At 35.2% G+C, this 18,945-nt stretch overlaps 6 protein-coding genes and 1 long non-coding RNA gene across 8 annotated transcripts in view; 2 read left to right on the top strand and 5 right to left on the bottom strand.

Annotated features, from left to right (window-relative positions):
- Positions 1-2,715: 2,715 nt before the first annotated feature.
- Positions 2,716-5,385, bottom strand: LOC117610455 (uncharacterized). Its single transcript, XR_013062974.1, has 4 exons — positions 5,337-5,385; positions 4,143-4,807; positions 3,942-4,030; positions 2,716-3,755 (listed from the first exon to the last, which is right to left on the bottom strand). It is a non-coding gene; the product is annotated as an uncharacterized LOC117610455 (long non-coding RNA).
- Positions 5,386-5,696: 311 nt separating this feature from the next.
- Positions 5,697-6,614, top strand: LOC117610456 (HIG1 domain family member 2A, mitochondrial). Its single transcript, XM_034337878.2, has 2 exons — positions 5,697-6,047; positions 6,239-6,614. Exons 1-2 carry the CDS (start codon positions 5,909-5,911, stop codon positions 6,403-6,405), a joined length of 306 nt encoding a protein of 101 aa, XP_034193769.1. The 5' UTR covers positions 5,697-5,908; the 3' UTR covers positions 6,406-6,614.
- On the bottom strand, positions 5,856-8,890 carry LOC117610448 (rhotekin-2). The gene is made up of 7 exons (XM_034337855.2): positions 8,604-8,890; positions 8,268-8,458; positions 7,975-8,184; positions 7,697-7,876; positions 7,540-7,634; positions 7,259-7,473; positions 5,856-7,184 (listed from the first exon to the last, which is right to left on the bottom strand). The coding sequence occupies exons 1-7, from the start codon at positions 8,748-8,750 to the stop codon at positions 6,858-6,860; spliced, it is 1,365 nt and encodes a 454-aa protein (XP_034193746.2). The 5' UTR covers positions 8,751-8,890; the 3' UTR covers positions 5,856-6,857.
- Positions 8,891-8,977: 87 nt separating this feature from the next.
- Positions 8,978-11,187, bottom strand: Rpn10 (regulatory particle non-ATPase 10). Of its 2 annotated transcripts, none has more exons than XM_034337863.2 (6): positions 11,026-11,187; positions 10,450-10,590; positions 10,262-10,373; positions 9,797-10,171; positions 9,431-9,719; positions 8,978-9,331 (listed from the first exon to the last, which is right to left on the bottom strand). In XM_034337863.2, the coding sequence occupies exons 1-6, from the start codon at positions 11,049-11,051 to the stop codon at positions 9,078-9,080; spliced, it is 1,197 nt and encodes a 398-aa protein (XP_034193754.1). In that variant the 5' UTR covers positions 11,052-11,187; the 3' UTR covers positions 8,978-9,077. The 2 variants fall into 2 exon arrangements, with proteins under 2 accessions (XP_034193754.1, XP_034193753.1); XM_034337862.2 differs by having other exon boundaries at positions 9,422-9,719.
- Positions 11,188-11,564: 377 nt separating this feature from the next.
- On the bottom strand, positions 11,565-12,536 carry LOC117610452 (uncharacterized; the record flags this gene model as incomplete). Its single annotated transcript, XM_076691007.1, has 1 exon — positions 11,565-12,536. A coding segment is annotated over one exon (879 nt), but the record flags the coding sequence as incomplete, so codon positions are not given.
- Positions 12,537-13,169: 633 nt separating this feature from the next.
- Positions 13,170-18,945, bottom strand: part of FANCI (Fanconi anemia complementation group I) — a 10,291-nt gene continuing 4,515 nt past the window's right edge. The window contains exons 17-26 of the mRNA XM_034337845.2: positions 18,693-18,867; positions 18,416-18,632; positions 18,258-18,330; positions 18,044-18,187; positions 17,833-17,931; positions 15,996-17,721; positions 15,700-15,866; positions 15,320-15,480; positions 13,893-15,001; positions 13,170-13,392 (exon numbers count right to left, since the gene is read on the bottom strand). Of these exons, the coding sequence (XP_034193736.2) occupies positions 17,575-17,721; positions 17,833-17,931; positions 18,044-18,187; positions 18,258-18,330; positions 18,416-18,632; positions 18,693-18,867 (855 nt within the window). The 3' untranslated portion in view covers positions 13,170-13,392; positions 13,893-15,001; positions 15,320-15,480; positions 15,700-15,866; positions 15,996-17,574. The remainder of the gene's footprint in view (positions 13,393-13,892; positions 15,002-15,319; positions 15,481-15,699; positions 15,867-15,995; positions 17,722-17,832; positions 17,932-18,043; positions 18,188-18,257; positions 18,331-18,415; positions 18,633-18,692; positions 18,868-18,945) is intronic.
- Positions 15,951-17,424, top strand: ytr (U4/U6.U5 small nuclear ribonucleoprotein 27 kDa protein yantar). The gene is made up of 4 exons (XM_034337875.2): positions 15,951-15,975; positions 16,707-16,845; positions 16,974-17,134; positions 17,228-17,424. Exons 1-4 carry the CDS (start codon positions 15,966-15,968, stop codon positions 17,422-17,424), a joined length of 507 nt encoding a protein of 168 aa, XP_034193766.2. The 5' UTR covers positions 15,951-15,965.

Genomic DNA, 18,945 nt, shown 5'->3' on the forward strand with positions numbered 1-18,945 from the left:
AATTAAAACTGAGCAACTCGAACAACAATTATCCATTACTTTTGTTTAAATAAAGTAGAATTAAAATTTAATAAGATATTTCAAATGAATCTTCCTTGAAATAATTTTATAATAATTAAATAATAATTTTCATTTTAAATAAAACTTTGAATAAAGTTCTATTTAAAACTTTATTGTATTTAATAATACTCTGAAAACATGAAACTCATATATTATTTAACAGTATTTCCAACAACCGGTTCATGTTCAAAGTTTTCAAACTTAGAAAAAGGGGCGGGGCGGGGGTACAGGGGAACCTGAAAAGAAAAGTTTAATTGCCCATAAGAACAATCCCTAAGCAAATTCTATAAAACAAACCGAAATTACACGCAACACTAATTTAATGAATGCAAAAAAGTGAAAAATTGAATAACAATCGCGAATTTATTCGCAACACTAATTTCATTAATTATATATAATACAAAAGCATACGCGTGATGGCTGCTCCAATATGCGCAACGCTAAGCTGAAAAAAAGAAAAGAAAAAACGCAAACTGTAATGCAACTCTATTCAAATCTACCGAATTTTGTAAGACGCAACACTAATCTAAAAAAGTGGTACAGCCAATCCAAGGCTGTACCTCAGCAGCTGGTCGATAGCTGCCTTATGGACCATGGCAGCTCCGCTGGATCGTTTTTGGGCATTTCATCGTATATCGCAAATCTAATGCAAACCGCAAATATTCATTATCGCAACACTAATTAGCAGGGAACTCTATAAACTAATGCAAAGCAACCGCGTATTTATAAGTCGCAACACTGGGAAACAATCGCGCTAATGTCATTCGAAATGCTATCTTTAACAGACATGCAATTAAAATGCAAAAAGGGGGATTCTCAAACCGCACATTTTTTATTCGCAACACTAAAGCAATAAACATTAAAAAGCAAAACTCTAAAAAATCTTAAAGCAATCAACATTAGAAAGCAAAACTCTGAAAAATCTTAAAGCAATCAACATTGAAAAGTTAAATTAAAAAGGAAACGCGATATTTAAAATTCGCAACACGAAATTGAAAACGCGATTTGCCCAAAATCATGGGGGTCACGGGCCCCCTCTTCTCCTGAAATTACAAAACTACAACTACAGGCGAGCACAGTGACAAAGTAGTAACGATAATGATTTCCCATCCTTTTTTGCAAAAGGATGCAAAATCATTAGTAGTTCCCCTCTTGAAAGACAGTTTGTCGGGGCGCTTCGGCATATAGCCTTTTCCTTCTTCGGGTGGTCCACCCACCTGAAACTTATATCTAAAGCTCGAGACTTGCAAATTCGCAAAACAAAAAGAAAACAATCAACAAAAACAAAAAATCGCGAAACTCTAATTGACACGTGGACGAAAAAGGACTTTATATATGTAAGTCGTTGTTCGTGCACACGTGCCGTGCTCGAGCAGAACTTGTGCGTTTCGTACCTAACATCGCGATCGCGTATGACGACTTATGAAGTCGCCAAAAATTTGAAAAATTGTGCAGATAGAATCGAAGACGAACGGCATACTCCGTTCGGATCGATGGTATCGTCAATTCTTCAAATATATTCCAGGTACAGGTTGATCACGCGAAATCGCGCCTACCCGACCAAGAGACTGTGACAACCTGTCCCGGCCCTACCTACTTACAATCTATCACGCACACCAGAAGGTATACTACCTACCTACCTAACGCTATATTTAAAAAAGGCAAAATCACATTCTCACAAAAATTCATTCCACGACCCCGATACACTCCACCCGGGCGCAAGAGCCTAAACTAGGGAGAACGTCCCGGGACGCCTCCGTCACCCGAGTTTCATCTCACATCTCACATCACACTCTACGGTACGTACCATTTTTCACTGAAATCGTCTGGCAAGGCTAGCAATCATTGCGTATAATGATAATTACAAAATTTAATTAACTAATTTGATATAAAATATTTCATAATAATGGTAATAATCATGGTAATAGTAATGGTAATAATACTGTTTGGTTTGTACGTTCATTGTACGTTCATCTTATTGAATGAAACATTATTTCAAATTAAAAGTTAAATGAAAAAGTTATTAAACCGACGCAATCCCACAGCCTAAAAACACACACACACCACCGACGTGGAAATTACGTCGTGCACGATATACTAACACAATGCCAGCCGCTTATTAATTATTATTCTTATGAACTAGGTCATCGTGCCGATTGCCTCTACCCATCCAAGTAGCACCTGGGCACGTGAATGGGCTTTGGCAATAAACACGGAAGGGGTTAAACCTGAAAATCCTGATCTACAAACATGATTAGTACATAAACATCTAACGGGCTAATATTTCACTATTTTAATATAATAAAACTGACTCGACTTTGTAAATGTAAAGCTTTAAGAAGAAATACTGAAAAGTAAAATTAAGCAACTATGACGCAAACATGGTGCACTGCTAATATCAGCTGGCAACGAAGGGTCTCACGCCCCCTAGACTTGCGCCAGACGCTACATACCACCCACCCCGCCTGGACGTCGTAACGCCAGGACAGAGTGCACCCCTTCGCTAAGAGCGCTACCCGCCCGTCCAACACGTTGCATCCAACGGTGTCAGATTGACGGACGCCCATAGTATAGACAAAAGGACTACAGTTTAGAATATCGTAACATATTTTCATATGTTCCGTATTCTAAAGCTGCGCCAGCAAAGGCCTAGTAATGCATGGGTATATCTCCCAGAGATGGTGTTCACGGTCTTATGCCGCGGAATCCTTCCAACTAATTTCATTAATTAAATAATAAAAAGGATTGAGTTTAAAAACCAAAAGGATTCCCACCGAATACTAGTCAGTGCATCGTCATATTTACTCTCGCAACACTAATTTAATAAAGACAAAACTCTAATAAAAATGAATTTAATGTCAAAATTGAATTTAATATTTTATTAAAAGCAAAATGACTAATTAAAAATTCTTTGCAATGAAAAAAAAATATATTGTGAAAATTAATAAAAAATTAAAACATCCTCGGGGGACTCCCTCCTCAGAGTAACTTTTCAAGAATACGCAAAATGTGTTGAAATAGATCACTCTGACTTGGAAATTTACCCGTCACGAATTGTCTTCTTGCACATAAATTCTTCAATTTTACACGAAATGAATTGAACTTTACTTCTCGTAAAAAGGTCTCAAATTATATTTGAATTTACAATATACAAAATGTAATGAAATCAATGTAAAATCATAATTAATATGTATATTCAGTATACATACTATACTATATTACCAATATTATATCGATTTGAATAAAAACTAAATAAAATTATTTCTGTATTAAAATATTTCATATTCCACATTTAAAAACATTTAAGAACATTTAAGAGTATTCATATATTTCATAAATATCTATTGGAATATGTGGAATTAAAATGATATTAAAACGCGGTGTACAAAAAGACCTAGCCTGAACTAAATGAAATGAAACAATAAAAATATTACTACTCATGAGTATAATCATACCCATGGTCACTATGCTCGCTAACCACATATACAACCAGTGACCCGTGTCGATTCGGACCATTCGTCCTACGACATGATTGGGCACCAGAGGAACCATAAAACATGCGACTCACCGTTCGCAGATATACTCTTCTTCCGACAGTCAAACACCAGGTAGGAGGCTGCCTTGTAGGAGAAGACGGACGTCGTGAAGAAAGCCATCAAGGATGTCCAGGATCTCGACAAAATCCAGAAATTCATCTGTAACAAAAAAAGAATTACGATTAATTTTGAAAATTATCTTATTCTTATTGTAATAAAATTATATATAAAGTTGAATTTTATAAAATACTAGCAATTGAAAAGAAATCTCAATTATCAAGTGTTGAAATTGTAAATTATTCTATTTTAATAAAAAGCAATTAAGTAAACTAATAAGATACTTACACTCTTTCCTCATGGAGCAACGTCCAAGACGGAAGTCCTGAAGAATGCCATCAGGATATCCAGAAACTCGGCAAAATCAAAAAATTCATCTGTAACAAATAAAAAATAAAAATTTATGCAAATTAAAGTTAACCAACAGATAAACAAACGATCGAAGTCGATAATTTATTCAAATTATTTAAATAAGTAGACTATGCGTACTTTTGTACTGCTTATACGGGAGCACGAGCTCAACGCGTCTTGTCACTTTGACGCTCGAGAGAGCAATGGCGAGGGCGAGACCTACCTTCCCATCGTAGACCGGTCGGCACTTCGGCAATGCTCGACAATGTTCGGTATATTCTCCTATCGGCCGATACCTAACGACGTACACGAACAGGTCTAAACAGAAATAATATTACGATGCTCAAGAAAAAACGTTATTAAATTAAAAACAGCAAATTGTGTGAAACAATACGAAAAACATTGAATAATGTTCAAGAAATTACTGACATAAAGAGAAAATAATTCAGATTGTAAATTTACAGCAAGAGCAACAAATGTCAACTCACGTATTTTTAAAGATAACCTCGAATTAATTATCAAAAAACAAAGAGCTAGACTTCTCTTCGGCTATTTTTTCTCTTTTTTGTATTGTCAACACCCGAAAGACAATATAATTTAATATTTGAAGTTAATTTAATCTTACCTGTTGCAGACACGTGCAAGACGAACGAAGCTTCGAAGAGGAATGCTGCACTGCGCCACAAATCGACGTACTCGCTCACACAACGACGTGTCTGATTGGTCGAAATGAGAGGACGCCAACATGGGACGACCAATCACAGCCATCGATAGAAGTTTCAAAGTGCTTCGAAACTTTAATACTAATCGTAAAGGAAAGGTTCGTTAAAAATTATCGACGCCATATTGAAATAAAATCAAGATTACTTTTTATCTCAACTTTAAACACCAAAATATAAGAAACAAAGTAGAAAAAATATAAGATATTGACGGGATTTAAGAAATTATTGATATAAATGCAGAATAAATGAAGGAAATGTTATTTTAATTCGTATCTACATATATCGGCGTAATAGTAAAAAACGAGAAAATCAATTATCACGATATATAACAATAAATTACGGGAGAAATGTACTAAAAACATGAAAAAATGCAATAATACTCGAAAAATTATTGATATAAAGGGAAAATAATTCAGATTCTGTTCTTCCAACTTCATTGTCAATTCACGGCAAGAGCAACAAATGTCAATTCATATATTTTTAAAGATAACCTCGAATTAATGTCAAAAAACAAAGAGCTAGACTTCTCTTCGGCTATGTTTTCTCATTTTTGTATTATCAACACCCGAAAGACAATTTAATTTAATATTTGAAAATAATTTAATCTTACCTGTTGCAGACACGTGCAAGACGAACGAAGCTACGAAGAGGAATGCTGCACTGCGCCACAAATCGACGCACTCGCTCGCACAGCGACGTGTCTGATTGGTCGAAATGAAAGGACGCCAATATGGGACGACCAATCACAGCCATCGATGAAAGTTTCAAAGTGCTTCGAAACTTGTAAAATAATAAATAAAAGGATAAAATAGTAGTCGAGGCACACTGATGTAATAGAATCAATACGTTCGTGCTCCTAATGAGTTTATTCAGAAAGCGCCACCAACCCATCGGGGTCTCTGACACCCCGGACGCCATGATGTCGGTATACGTTCATACTGTATGTACTATTACGATTCATACTGTATATGCGTTGTTTGCGCTACTGTCGCGGTCACGTTTAGAGAAGAACTAATACCGTAATATGTGTTAAATTAATAAAATGCTGACTCGGTAAAAAATGTCTTTTCAATATTCACGAAAGATTTAATACAGAAACGTTTTAATTTCAATAAATTTAACGTTCGAGTGATATATTGGTCGTTCATTGGCAATTTCCAATTTTTGAAATAGCGGGCAATAATGTCGCAAAATACATCAAACAAATCGGAAATACTGGAAGAATTGAGTTGGATTCGAATTCTAGATGATGATATAAAAACTGAAACGTTTTGGGAGAAATTCAGACGTAAATTGATGGAAAATCCTGCAGTACCTATAGGTGAGTGATTATAATAAGTACAAATAATCTCTACGTTAATTACGCCGTTGTCGTGTCATGCTATTATACGTATCGCACCTATTTATGTATTTATATACGTAAGTATGTGTACATAAATAGAAGAAGAACGTTGCCGATAAAACTGACACGTAAATTACATTTTATTTTGTTGAGTTCCATTGTTATTTTAGGTACTGTGGCAACTACAGCTGCTCTCACTTACGGCCTGGTCAGTTTTTATCAAGGAAACAAGATAATGTCTCAATACATGATGCGTGCGCGAGTTGCAGCCCAAAGTTTTACCATATTATCTATGGCTCTCGGATTTGTTATTGTAGCATCCCGACAAGAGAAATAATATATTAATGTATATATAGTCGGTCAGTCATTCGATAATGAATTTATTTTATTTTGTTGTTTGTGCGCGTTCCGTATTCATTACTTAGCTGAAAAAATAATAACAATAATTGTTTCTATTTATAACAGAAACAGTTCTTGAAATATACTTAAAAAACATCGTTATGTATGAAATCGATTGAATAAAGTTTATCCCCTTTATCCATGAAACGATGTATTTCATTCGGCACAATTATGGTTATCAAATTTACCTATGATAAAGATCCTAGGTATACGAGACTTTCGAATTATAAACGTTGATACTAATATTCTTGAAATAAAAATTTTATAAAAAGGACGATTGTTTACAATCGATACTAATGGTAATAGTATAATTAAGTAGCAAGTTTTGATATAGACACATACACACGCGTAAAAACTTAAAAAACTAATGAAATTATTAAAATATCACGTTTATTTAAAAATCCCTTGCGTTTCTTGAAAAATATTACTTATTAGCGGTGTATCATCATAGATGGATCCTTGTCGTTTGTTATCGGTAAAACAATTTCTTACATTTATATGTTTGGTTAAACTATCTGAACACGGAGTTCGTTGAAGGTTTATCGCCGCATGTTTCCACCTTGAGTGCTCCTCTATACGCATCGTCAATTGATCGAACCATCGTTGCAGATCTTCGTTTGAATCGAATTCCATAACGTCACGTTTCTCGATATTGTCCGTATTATTAATTATCCGTAACTGATTATTTACCGATTTGGATCGTCGTACAAGAGTTTCCTAAACGGTAATATACAATACCGTTTTTATCGAACATAATTTAATATAAGTATTAAAAGTATATTTCATTTTACCCTGTTCACACAGATCGTACAAGTAGGTTTTTCCAACTTTTCCACCAACTTCTTTGATTTCCAACTTTCGATTTGAAATCCTCGTAATCGTGCCCAATAACGTCGATTATTTACAATTACGAACCCATCCAAAGTTTCTTTATCAATAAAATTCGGCTGAATGGCTAAACGACAACAAAAGTGTCCGAAAAGTGGCAATGTATGAGCTTTATTTCCTGAAAAAAAGATAAATGAGATGTTTAAAGTTAAAACGAAGGGATAGAAATAAAGTCGATTCTTACCAAGTTTATTGTTCAACGTTAAATCGTGTGAACGTACATTCCCGTCAGTATCGTCGAGGGTCATGTTTGCATAAGCCGGTAAATCGAATTGCGGTCTGAAATTAAAATTTTAAATTGAACGCAACGAAGACGTAAGGTTAGGTAGGCGTAAACTTACGTTTTGCTAGAATCGTTTTCATCGCGTAGAGATGCCACGAACTTTCTGCCTACAGTCTTTGATATCGAGGAATGAATAGTCCTTCTGATTTTTCTTCGAGTACTAGCGATACTTAGGTCTTCTTGCAGCATATGACTATAAATTTCCAGGGTCAACTGGAACTCGGCTGATACGTTATTACTGTATACATATACATATACAATGTAAAGACGCAATAATAAGTAAGTATTACATATCGATGATGTCGATCACTCGTTTTACCGAAAAAAACAGCTTACAATAGTAAGACGTCAGGAAAGCTTATGTCCGTTTGTTCTCTATCAACCGGATAAAGCAAACTGGTATCTTGAATTTCGGCACCGACACGAGCTAAACAGAAAACAGCGAATCTTCGATGATCGCCACGATTTTTGAAATGATCGGAATCTCTCCACATCAGCGGAAATCTAAGATCCGAAATGAACAGTTTCCCGTTGTTATCGGAAATGCTGAAATCCATACAGTACATATGTAAATACGTATCAGATTAAAGGTACAAACGTTAGCTTTTACGAAATAAATTTATAAATACTTGGTTTTCAACGATGCGTTTTCTCCACGATGTTCTAGTTCAGTCATGTAGGTAGACATTCTTTCATTCGAAGTGAACAAAGCACGTGCCGCTTCTAAACTTTGACCGGGATGCTGCGCAGCGGCCAATAACCTTGAAGAGCCCTCTTTTATTTTAACTTCCAATTCAATTTTTCGTTGTAAATCATATTCCTAAATAGAATAGAAGGGAAATGCAATTGATTTCAAATGAAATTGTCCCTCTTATAAAAGAATACACCGATACCTGATTAAAAATTTTACCGTGAATCAGGGATAAGAGGAATAAATTGGACTTTTTGTTTCGTAAAAAACTTACCGGTATATTTTTGCAGTTTCTAATACTTTCTCGCCTTCGAACACGTGTCTGATAATCACTTAAAGAACGTAAATAATCATTTTCCTTGTCTAAAATATTATTTAACGATCCTCGTAACGCTTTGATGCTTTTCCTACGTGGCGCCATTTTGAAATTTTACATCCATCTTAACCATTTTAAATCGTTGGTAGTAAGTAAGTAAGTAAGTCAGTCAGTAAGTACAATAGACGGTGATCATGCTTGAAAGTGTAGCGAATAGAATCTATCGGCAGGAGGAAGGAAAGGAAAGAAAGATTATTTTACTTGATACAGTTGAACAAATTTCATAAATTTGTGGGTTGAAACGTTAAAAAAGAAAAATAAATAATCTCGTATAAAGTTTTGAAAAATCTGAAACGCCTATATTCTGGTTTACAGATATTCACAAAACAGCGATTAACATAAAGTAATGTATCCAATGAGCGCGTAAATTCTTCATTTCTTTTCCTTATCTTTCTCCTGATCCTTTTCTTTCTCTTTCTCTTTCTCTTTCTCTTTATCTTTCTCTTTCTCTTTATCTTTATCTTTATTTTGTTGAAGAGATCCAACGGCTTGACGGACGGCTTCGGAATGAGGATCAACACCTGGCAAATTTTCCAACACCGATTGCAAAAATGCTGGATCTGACATAACAGCAGCATAATCCTCTTCAACTTCCATTGCTTCTTCCTTCAGGGACTCCAATTCTTCTGTAAATCAATAAATGATAATTAAATGTACGTATGCATGTATGTATTATATCGTATACGCATACGTGAAGGAACGTGTATTGAAAATACTTGTCGTACGTTGATCTTGCATAGACATTTGCATGGCAAAAGCAATTTGCTCTTCTTCGGTCATACGAGCAAGATCGGGAACGTTTATTACATTAGTAGGAGCAGCATTATCGTTCGTTGAAGACGAGTTTTCTGTATCTTCGAGCGACATGGCAAGTGCACGTTTCAACATTGCCTCCTCGTTGGGTACTTCTTTAATCGTTTCCGGTTGTTTATTTGTAGCTGTTTCATTTGCTTGTGCACGCCGCGCTTCATCCTCTTGACGCTGTCGTTGTTCTTCCATAGAAACGCGTAGTGCCTAAACAAATATATTCACGGTAAATATTATAAACGAGAAGAAAAGAAAAGCTAAAGAAGAACATCCAAAGTACAAACCAATGCTAACTCTGGATCTTCGTTTGGATCAACACCAAACTCGAACGCAGCTCCTCCCATTCCTGTACCACCCATTCCGTCTTCTCCTTGGATTATGGGAGAGGAGATCAATGCGTCGCTTAAGTGCGGTCCAGGTGGAACGGTAACCAAATGGCTACCGGTTCCCTCTTTTCCATTGAGAGCATTAATAAAGGCTGTCAATACTTCGTTATTGATACTTTCCTCGCCAAAGCTAATCACATCCACGTTAACCTTTTCCTTTTTCAATCTTTTCGCTAATTTTACTAGTTCTTTCTCGTCAATCTCTATGGGGCTACCAATGAAGGCCACGATACGCATTTTGTGATTTTTACCTTGACGATGTTTTAATGCCAACTATCGAATAACAGTTTTCTTTATAATTATCGCGTTTGTTGTTATTTTCATACGATACAATATAAATCCAGCTATTATCGACATACTCACATGTGCAATGCGTATTCCAGTAATTAGACATAAGTTACCATTAGGTTGAACTTGATGAAGCTTTGAAAGAATTCTGCCAACATCGCTGGTAAGTGTAGCCAATACTTCGACGCTGTAATAAATAAAACAATTCCATTATGAACATTCCATGATGAATATTTGCGGTAGAGAAGATCGGTATGACATACTTTGCTAGCGTTATCAAGCCCACGTTGTTTTCAGGATTCGAGCGAGTTTTCGAATGACAAACCAAATTAACAGCATCCTGCTGTGCTTGAAGTCGTGTTGGTAAAAAATCTCCATTTCTCATATAATCGCTGTTGTCGACGCTAAAGATATTCGAAAAAATAGACATGAATAGGTAGAATCTAGATTCTTTCATATTTTTTTATATTTCAGAGAAATCAATATCGCATAACCTCTAAATAAATAATAAATAACCTCTATTCGGTTCATTTATCGAAATAAATATTCTAATGTTAATTGCTCGTTGGAAATGTTATTCGTTGTTAAATTTAAATTTAAATTTAAATTTAAATTTAAATTAGATATGACATTTGATAACTTTTATTCTCGAAGGAAAACCTGTTCCAAGTATTTCAACTTTGCAATGTCACTCGATCTAGTGTTGACGATTTATCAACGTAATAGACATTTAAAGAACAACTATCAAATTTTAACGATACAAAAGTCGGTCGGGTACGTAGATTAAGAAAAATATCAAGTTTTTTCTGAATTTTGTAGAAAATAATAAATCTCCTTACCATATCATCGTACTTTCCAGTACCATCTTGATTCGAATTACTGACTTACTTCATTCCGTTTCGTTCCGTTCCGTTCTGCCATAACCTTCCATATTCCATATTCCATATTCCATATTCCATCCCTTCCGTCACAACCTGTTCCATTGTTCCATTCCGTTCCATTTCCTTTCAAATCTCGTTCCTTTGTTCATTTATAAATATTTATATATGTGCATAATTATATGAATTGTATGTAAATACATGCACATATGTACTTAATAGTAGATATTAATCATATAATTTGTTTACATTTATTCTAAGATATTAAAATTGTTGTAAACAGAAACGGAGAGGGAAGACTTACTCTTGGAAAACAATTACATTCATTGTGTATGTATATGTAAGTAAGTACATACTTATAGTTATATACGTACAAATGTAAAATTTGCAGGATTGTGAAATAACAACTATGAGAAAAATAATAAATAGGCACACATTGCAAGTGATAAATATAAAAAATGGAAATGATAAAAAAGAAAAAGAAAAAGAAAAAGAAAAAGAAAAAGAAAAAGAAAAAGAAAAAAAAACAGATAAAAAGTATTAAGGAAAGAGAGAAGGATGGAAGAAGAGAAGAGAAGAGAAGAGGAAAGGGACTAGAGTGAAAAAGAAGATTCGAGAATCGTGTCTAGCTGGAGCGTCGAATATCTCGGTGCTTGATCCATTAGGGTTGCTTCTTCGTAAGTAGGAGGCCGATCGTTGGGATTCCTTTTTTTATCAAGCGTTTCTCTAGTTCGCCTTCGATTATTAAGTGCACGAAGAATGACTATAAATGGACCTAGAAGCAGCATAATGATTCCAATCACAAGCATAATAATAGCTATAGCTGCTCCGATTCGATTCACGGGGGAGCGGCGCGGCTTCGTTTCACTTTTACCATCTCCCGTGGTTTCGTAGGTTGTTATATCATTGACATCGTGCTCGAAGGATTTTCTCCTGTCTGGTCTAGCGAGATTAGCGGAGCCGGCGTTTTCAAATTCAAACAATATGTTCGGCGTGATATTATTTATCACAGTGTTTTCCGTATCATAAGAACGTTCATTAGACGCAAGCGAAACGATAACATTCTCTTCATGATTTATATTCTTAATTTTATTTTTATTATTTACGTGAACTGCCACGGTTTCGATAGCACGTGCGCCTCTAGTGTCGTATTCATGACCAACTGTCGTTGTTATTGTTGTCCGTTCTCCGATTGTTAACGTTTTCTTAAAACTTTCTCGGTTAATATTACGTGTTCGATGAGAGGGGTGCAATTTGCGCGATAACCATTCGTTCGACGTAACATCATCAACGTTATCAGTAGCAACGTTTGCCCATCGCCGAGTGCCGGTTTGATAGACTTTTATTATATGACGTCGACTACTGTCTGTAACATTCGTTGGTTCTCTAACAGATTCTTTTCCGTTCCATCTTGCGAGCTTATCCTGCGAAAACAGTATCCGTTCCGAATCTTTTTCCGAAATTTGTTCTTGTTATTCGTTAAAGAAATGCACGCACGAATGCTGGAAAAATGGCAATTAACTTAGAAATTGAACAAGAATACCGACAAGCGAACATATCGTTTTACGTTATTAGATAGATATTTTGTTATATGCCTTCTTTTCTATTTCCTTCTGCGATTAACGATGATCTTTAAAAGAACGGAGACCGACCAGTCGTTTGTAAAATATCACTAAATGATCAATCGATATACGTATAATAAAATGAAACGACATCTATGTAAACGCGTGTGTTCCTTCATGTTATGCCGCCATTTAATTATATATCGGGATAATACCAAAAGGTCGTCCAAAAAGTCGTGTATAATATTTTTCTAAGCGAATAAAATGTCGAACCTGTACGTCAGCAGTATCATTTCGCGGCTTCATTTTTTCACGAAGAGAGATGGCACCTTTTTGAAGAAGTATAATCCCAACGATACTCCAGATAGTCAGTTGAAAGACTATTATCAGTTTTGGAGTCCATTTGTTCGTTTCTAGATGTGACATTTTTCTAAAAATTAAAAAATTAAAAAAATAGAAAAAATAGAAAAAGAAGAAGGAGAAGAAGAAAAGAAAGAATAACGAAGATATGGTTCATAGATAATGTAAATATCTCTTTAATACCTGAATAAAAATCGAATAAATAGTCAGCAGCAATTTGGAAATCGTGTCGTCGCGGTCTAACAATAAGAAAAAAAAAAAAAAAAAAGAAAAAAGAAAGGAATCTGCTCGACTGTCCTCAATTTACTTCCCATATACAAATGTGAGTCAAGTCACCCTATCGTTTCTGAAAGTGATTACGAATCGTATCAGTTTTTTCCTCTTTTTTAAGATCAAGGTATCGATCCTGCAAAAGAAACATATGCATAATTTTAGTATTTGTTATACATAATTTAGTATTTAGTATTTAGAAGCAGGATGATGACAAGCAATTTACGTTCGGATAAGTAATGTATTGTTTATTAGAACGAAGGAAGGATTGCGAACGAGTGACAATCGTCGTAGAAAAATCAAAACTAGCGTGTCCTTGTGTCGTATCACATTGACACCATTTTTCTCAGTTGCGTTTCTACTTTCGCTTCTAAGCAAATATCACGCCACTTGGATCAATTTGCTCTTGTTTTATCTAAAAGAAAAAGAAAGAAAAGAGGCAAACAAATAGCCATTTGTACAATTCGACATACGTGTTGATTTTCCCTTGTACTAAATTTCACGCTAAACGTATAGATACGTGTATATGTATACATGGATGAATATAAGTACTTATACATACATATACATATACATACATTTAGAACATTCATTGCTAAACCAATCCGATGACCAATATGATAACTTTTATTTTACCTTTGAATGTCACGTATCCTCTCTTTTTCTTCTTCTTCTTCTTCTTCTTCTTCTTCTTCTTTTTCCGTTTTTCCTCTCTCTTCTTATCTCGATATTTTTGTGTAACAACGCACTGTGTGTTAAAACGTTGTTGATCAAAATCGATTGACACGAACACATTACCGTGATCTCGTTACGTACATGCTCGTGTTGATCTATAACGATCGATCGTAACTGTTTTTCCACGCTCGTTTCGCTGTTCGCTCGACCATCCTTCGATCGGTTAATCGTTTGGTCAGTTTGTTTGTCGACGAATAACGCATACGTCATTCGTAATATTGTATGCATGTAGATATATACATCGGTGTAGTCACGTCTCGTGGATCGTGCCGTGAGTTCTTTCGTTCTTGCATTCTACTCGTTCTTTATTTCCTCCTCTCGTGCGCCTACGTGGCTTTCCTTCGTCGTTTTCTACGTTTCGCTGAATTAAGAGTTTCATTTATATCACAAGAATTGCATGAAATACGTTATACAACAGACTGCAGATAGAAGGAAATAAAATTGAAAGAAAAAGATAATTTAATTTGCAAAGAAAACAAAACAATTATTTAAGGATCTTTTAAATAATTTTACAAAGCAACCAAATCTAAGGGACCTATGTGTAATAAAATATGGTCATACGTATAGCGATGAAAATCAAATTAGACACTATCAGACAGGTACTTGCACCCTTCGTACTTTTCGCGTCAAGGACTTACGGTATATCGTACGATAAACGTTAGAATTTGTCCTTTTAAATTTCGTGAAAAGTAAGTTAAAGAAAAGAATAATATATCGGAGAGTGCATCTTCGATAATTTATGCGATTCTTCCGAATGAATACTACTTTATATATATAATACATATTGTATATATTTTTTTTATTGTTATTTCAACAAACGCATAAGTACGTTCATGTGTGAATTTTTTCAAATAATTAAAAATTCCGCATAAGTACTTATGCGGAAAGATGCTTTCAACACGTCTAGTCACTTCGACGTTCGCGAAAGAAATGGCGAGACCTTCCTTCCCGACGAAGACCGATCGGCACCGCTTCGGCATTCTTCGGTATATTCCGCTATCGGCCGATACCTAAGCAAGTACATACACGAATAGGTCTAAACAAAAATAATATTACAATGTTCAAAAAAGAATGTTATTAAATTAAAAACAGCAAATTGAGTAAAACAGTACTAAAAACATTCAATAATGTTTAGGAACTTAACGATATAAAATAGAAAATAATTCGGATTCTGCTGATTTCCACTTTCATTGTGCATTCGCGACGAAAGCAAAAATTGTCAACTCGCGTATTTTTGAAGAAAACGCCGAATTAATGTCAAAAATGTCGATGTTTCTTTCTATTTTTTGTACTGTTAACACCCGATCGGCAATTTAATTTAATCTTACCTGTTGCGGACACGTGCTAAACGGACGAAGCTTCGAAGAGGACTGTTGCACTCCATCACACTCTGCGCAATGCACCCTTCAACGATGAATCTGATTGGTCTAAATAGGAGGACGCCATAATGGAATGACCAATCACAGGCATTGGTAGAAACTACGAATTGCTTTGAAAGATTCGTTGGAAATTATCAACGCCATATTGAAATAAGGTCAAGATTACTTTTTTCACTTTAAAGCATCGAAATATAAGAAAGAAGATAGAAAAATACACAAGATATTAATGGTATTTAATAAATTATCATCATAAAAACAGAATAAATGAGAAATATGTTATTTTAATTCGTATCTATATCGACAAAATAGGATATCAATTTTCAGCTTACGCATTTCTGAGGACAATATGAAAGTGATGTCAGAAGTCATGACTCTGGTCTTCTCTTCAACTTTGTCTTCTGTTTCTTGTATTTTTGATACCTAACAATTTAATCACATACTTACACGAGCTGCGAATGATTTCGCTGTCGAGCATACTGAACGAATGGACTGCGCCCTACAGAAAAAATGAGGAACTAAATTTGTGGTCTATTTTACCTTTTCGACGTTTTTCGCGAGTGAAAATCGTAATTCTCAAATTTCTTCTACCTGGATAATGGAGGCTTGTACATACATACATACATACATACATACATTATCCCTTGTAGGCGAGTCTGATCCCCTATTTTCTTGACCGTTGACAGACATAAATTTCAATTCTTTAGAGTCTCCTGATCACGTCCCTCAAATCTTTTTGCATTCTGTTTAGTAATGACGACGTATATGAAAACTCGTTTCTAGGGTTTTTTCTAGGGACTGTCGGTAAAGTTTTCAAAGCTTGCATCGCCATAAGTGCCATTTTCCCTAGAGGGACACCGAGCGTGATCGAAATATATGTTGTATGTATGCATACCGCAGTTCACCAGAGTCCATAACTGCGAAAAGACCTGTTTTCGTTCTTCGCGCTTCTCCAGTGCGCATCTTCGCCCTGATTGGCGATACTCCCAAACGAAGTGGAAAGCGATTGGCGGAGAGCTCGCTGCGTTCCCCCACCATCTTCCAACCTGCGCGTCGCAGTTATGGACTCTGGTAAACTGCGGTATACATAAACATACATAAATACGTAAACATAACCTGGTGATTCTACAAATTAGATATGTATATATATACATGTTTTTAAACAATAATCAAGCGTATTTCGCATCCATTTCGACATTTTGTACTTGAAATGATATTTTGAAAAATAAAAACACAAGAAAGAACGCATTTGTGTGTTTAATAATTGCCGTGTTTGTTACCCGTTGTTAGGTTAGTTTATACAATTATACGTTTTATATGTATAAATTGTAAGTAACAGATATAAAAATGGGACGCAGTCGTACACCTTCGCCTGGAAGAAGAAGAGATCGATCTCGCGATCGGGATCGGGATCGAGATCGGGAGCGAGAACGCGACAGAGATCGAAGAAGAAGACGTTCGCGTGAAAGAAGAAGAAGGTATATATATATATATATACACAAGTACTTTGTATACACCTATTGAATTAATATTGAATAATACACCTAATTGAAAAAACAGAAGCACGATGATACGATGAATACTTGATAATTTTACATAATTTTAGATCAGTCGAACGAGATCGTGTAAAATCCAGGGAAAGAGAGAGGGATCGCGATCGTGAACGAGAAAGGCATAGACGTTCGTACAGTAGATCAAGATCGAGAGACAGAGACAGACCTAAACCAAAATTAAAACCTACAACAGCAGAACGTCCTGTGATTACAGGTAATATAAATAGGGAAGAAATTGTTAAAAGAATTTCACGTTGAACATAGATTCGAAAATTATCGGAAAATTTTTCAAATAAACCTATCGTAGAAGCTGATCTTCAAGGAAAAACGCCGGAGGAGCAAGAGATGATGAGGATAATGGGTTTTTGTGGTTTTGATACTACTAAAGGGAAGAAAGTCGAAGGGAACGATGTGGGAGCTGTACATGTGATCTTAAAACGAAAATACCGACAGTATATGAACAGAAAGGGAGGCTTCAACAGACCGTTGGACTTTGTTGCATAAAATTATAAATGCTAAACGTTTATTAGTCGCGTAAAACTATGACGACAAGAAAAAGTATACAAGTAAATATGTACGATGTAAACGGTAAACGATTCTTTGTTAATGAAAATATTTGAAAATTATACATTTTGATAGGCAACGTTACGAATTTTAATCCAGAGCGTTTTCATCCTCCATCCTCGGCCGTTTTTTTGCAACTTTTGTTTCGTTAGTATCATCGTCGGAACCATCATCTGCGTTCAAGCTCTGATTTTCATTATCAGTGTTTTCCGAGTTCCGAGAAGAATCAAGCTGTTCCTGAATCAAGGAGACAAAGAATTGTACAGCGTATTGATAGATTGATTAAAGTGATATTACGAAAACCAAAATAAAATGCAACAACATCTTTTTTCATTGCGCTCTCATTACCAAGCTCACATCCATTTTCTCAAGATCTTCGACCAGTTGTGGATTCTTAATTCTAAAATCTCTCGTTACGCTATGCTTCATGTAGTTTTCTAATGGTATCTGTTCGAGTGGATTTAAAGAAAGTTATAACTTAAAAAAAAAATTGAGACGAGTCCAGTAAACAGTTTTACTATACATATAGTATATGTATATTTCGATACTTGATACTTACACTCGTTTTTTTGCCAAGTAGTAAAATTTCCTTGTTGAATTGTTCGATTTCGTAAACCACGCGCGGTATTACTTTGGTTTCTTTTAAGATTTTATTTCTTTGCGCGTGCGAGTCAGATTTTGAGCGAGCTTTGTTTTGATTTTCCTTTAAAAAATTAATTTCCAATAAATGAATAAATCAATCGGAAAGCAAAGAAAATAAGAGTTTGGCATACCTCCACGTACGTTACCAAATTATAAAAAGCAGATTTTAATGGTTTACCAGCTAACTGAACTACTTGAATGAATCTGTAATATATCGTCGATTAACGAAAATAAATTACCTTTATTTATACTATAAATAAAGTGGTACAAGTTTCAGAAGGACACGTACTTGACCGCTTGAAATGCAACATTCTGTCCGTTTGACTTTACGTAAAAGTATTTCGTAAGATTTCCAAGCAAATGATAGAGATATTGCAAATTCTTAAACGTAACATCGGTGCATGGGCCTGGATCGATTGATGTATTAGCTAATGTACAAAGTATTTGAGCGAGTCGGGACAATTGCTTACACAGATTTCGTTCTTTCTCTCTTAAACTGTTGTTCCCTATTTCGAAAATATAGATACAGTGTTACGTAACGATTCACTCTGATACTGTGTACTTACAAATTTCGCTGAGAGTTCCAGATGCTCGAACGACAGTGTCTTCCGCTTTTAATCGCATCAATAGCCAGGAAACGTTATTCAGCTTTTCTTTTATACAACCGTTCAATACGTTATAAATTTGTAAAGCGGTATCTTCCCGTATAACTTTATATTGTTTATTTACATTTAAGTCAACCTACTTTTCAATAAAATAGAGAAGAAAACCATCAAGTTTGATCAGAAAGATATTTCAGAAGACAACATGTTCGTTGTG

The sequence above is a fragment of the Osmia lignaria genome, chromosome 11, assembly GCF_051020975.1.
Source record: "Osmia lignaria lignaria isolate PbOS001 chromosome 11, iyOsmLign1, whole genome shotgun sequence".
NCBI classification, from domain to species: Eukaryota; Metazoa; Arthropoda; class Insecta; order Hymenoptera; family Megachilidae; genus Osmia; species Osmia lignaria.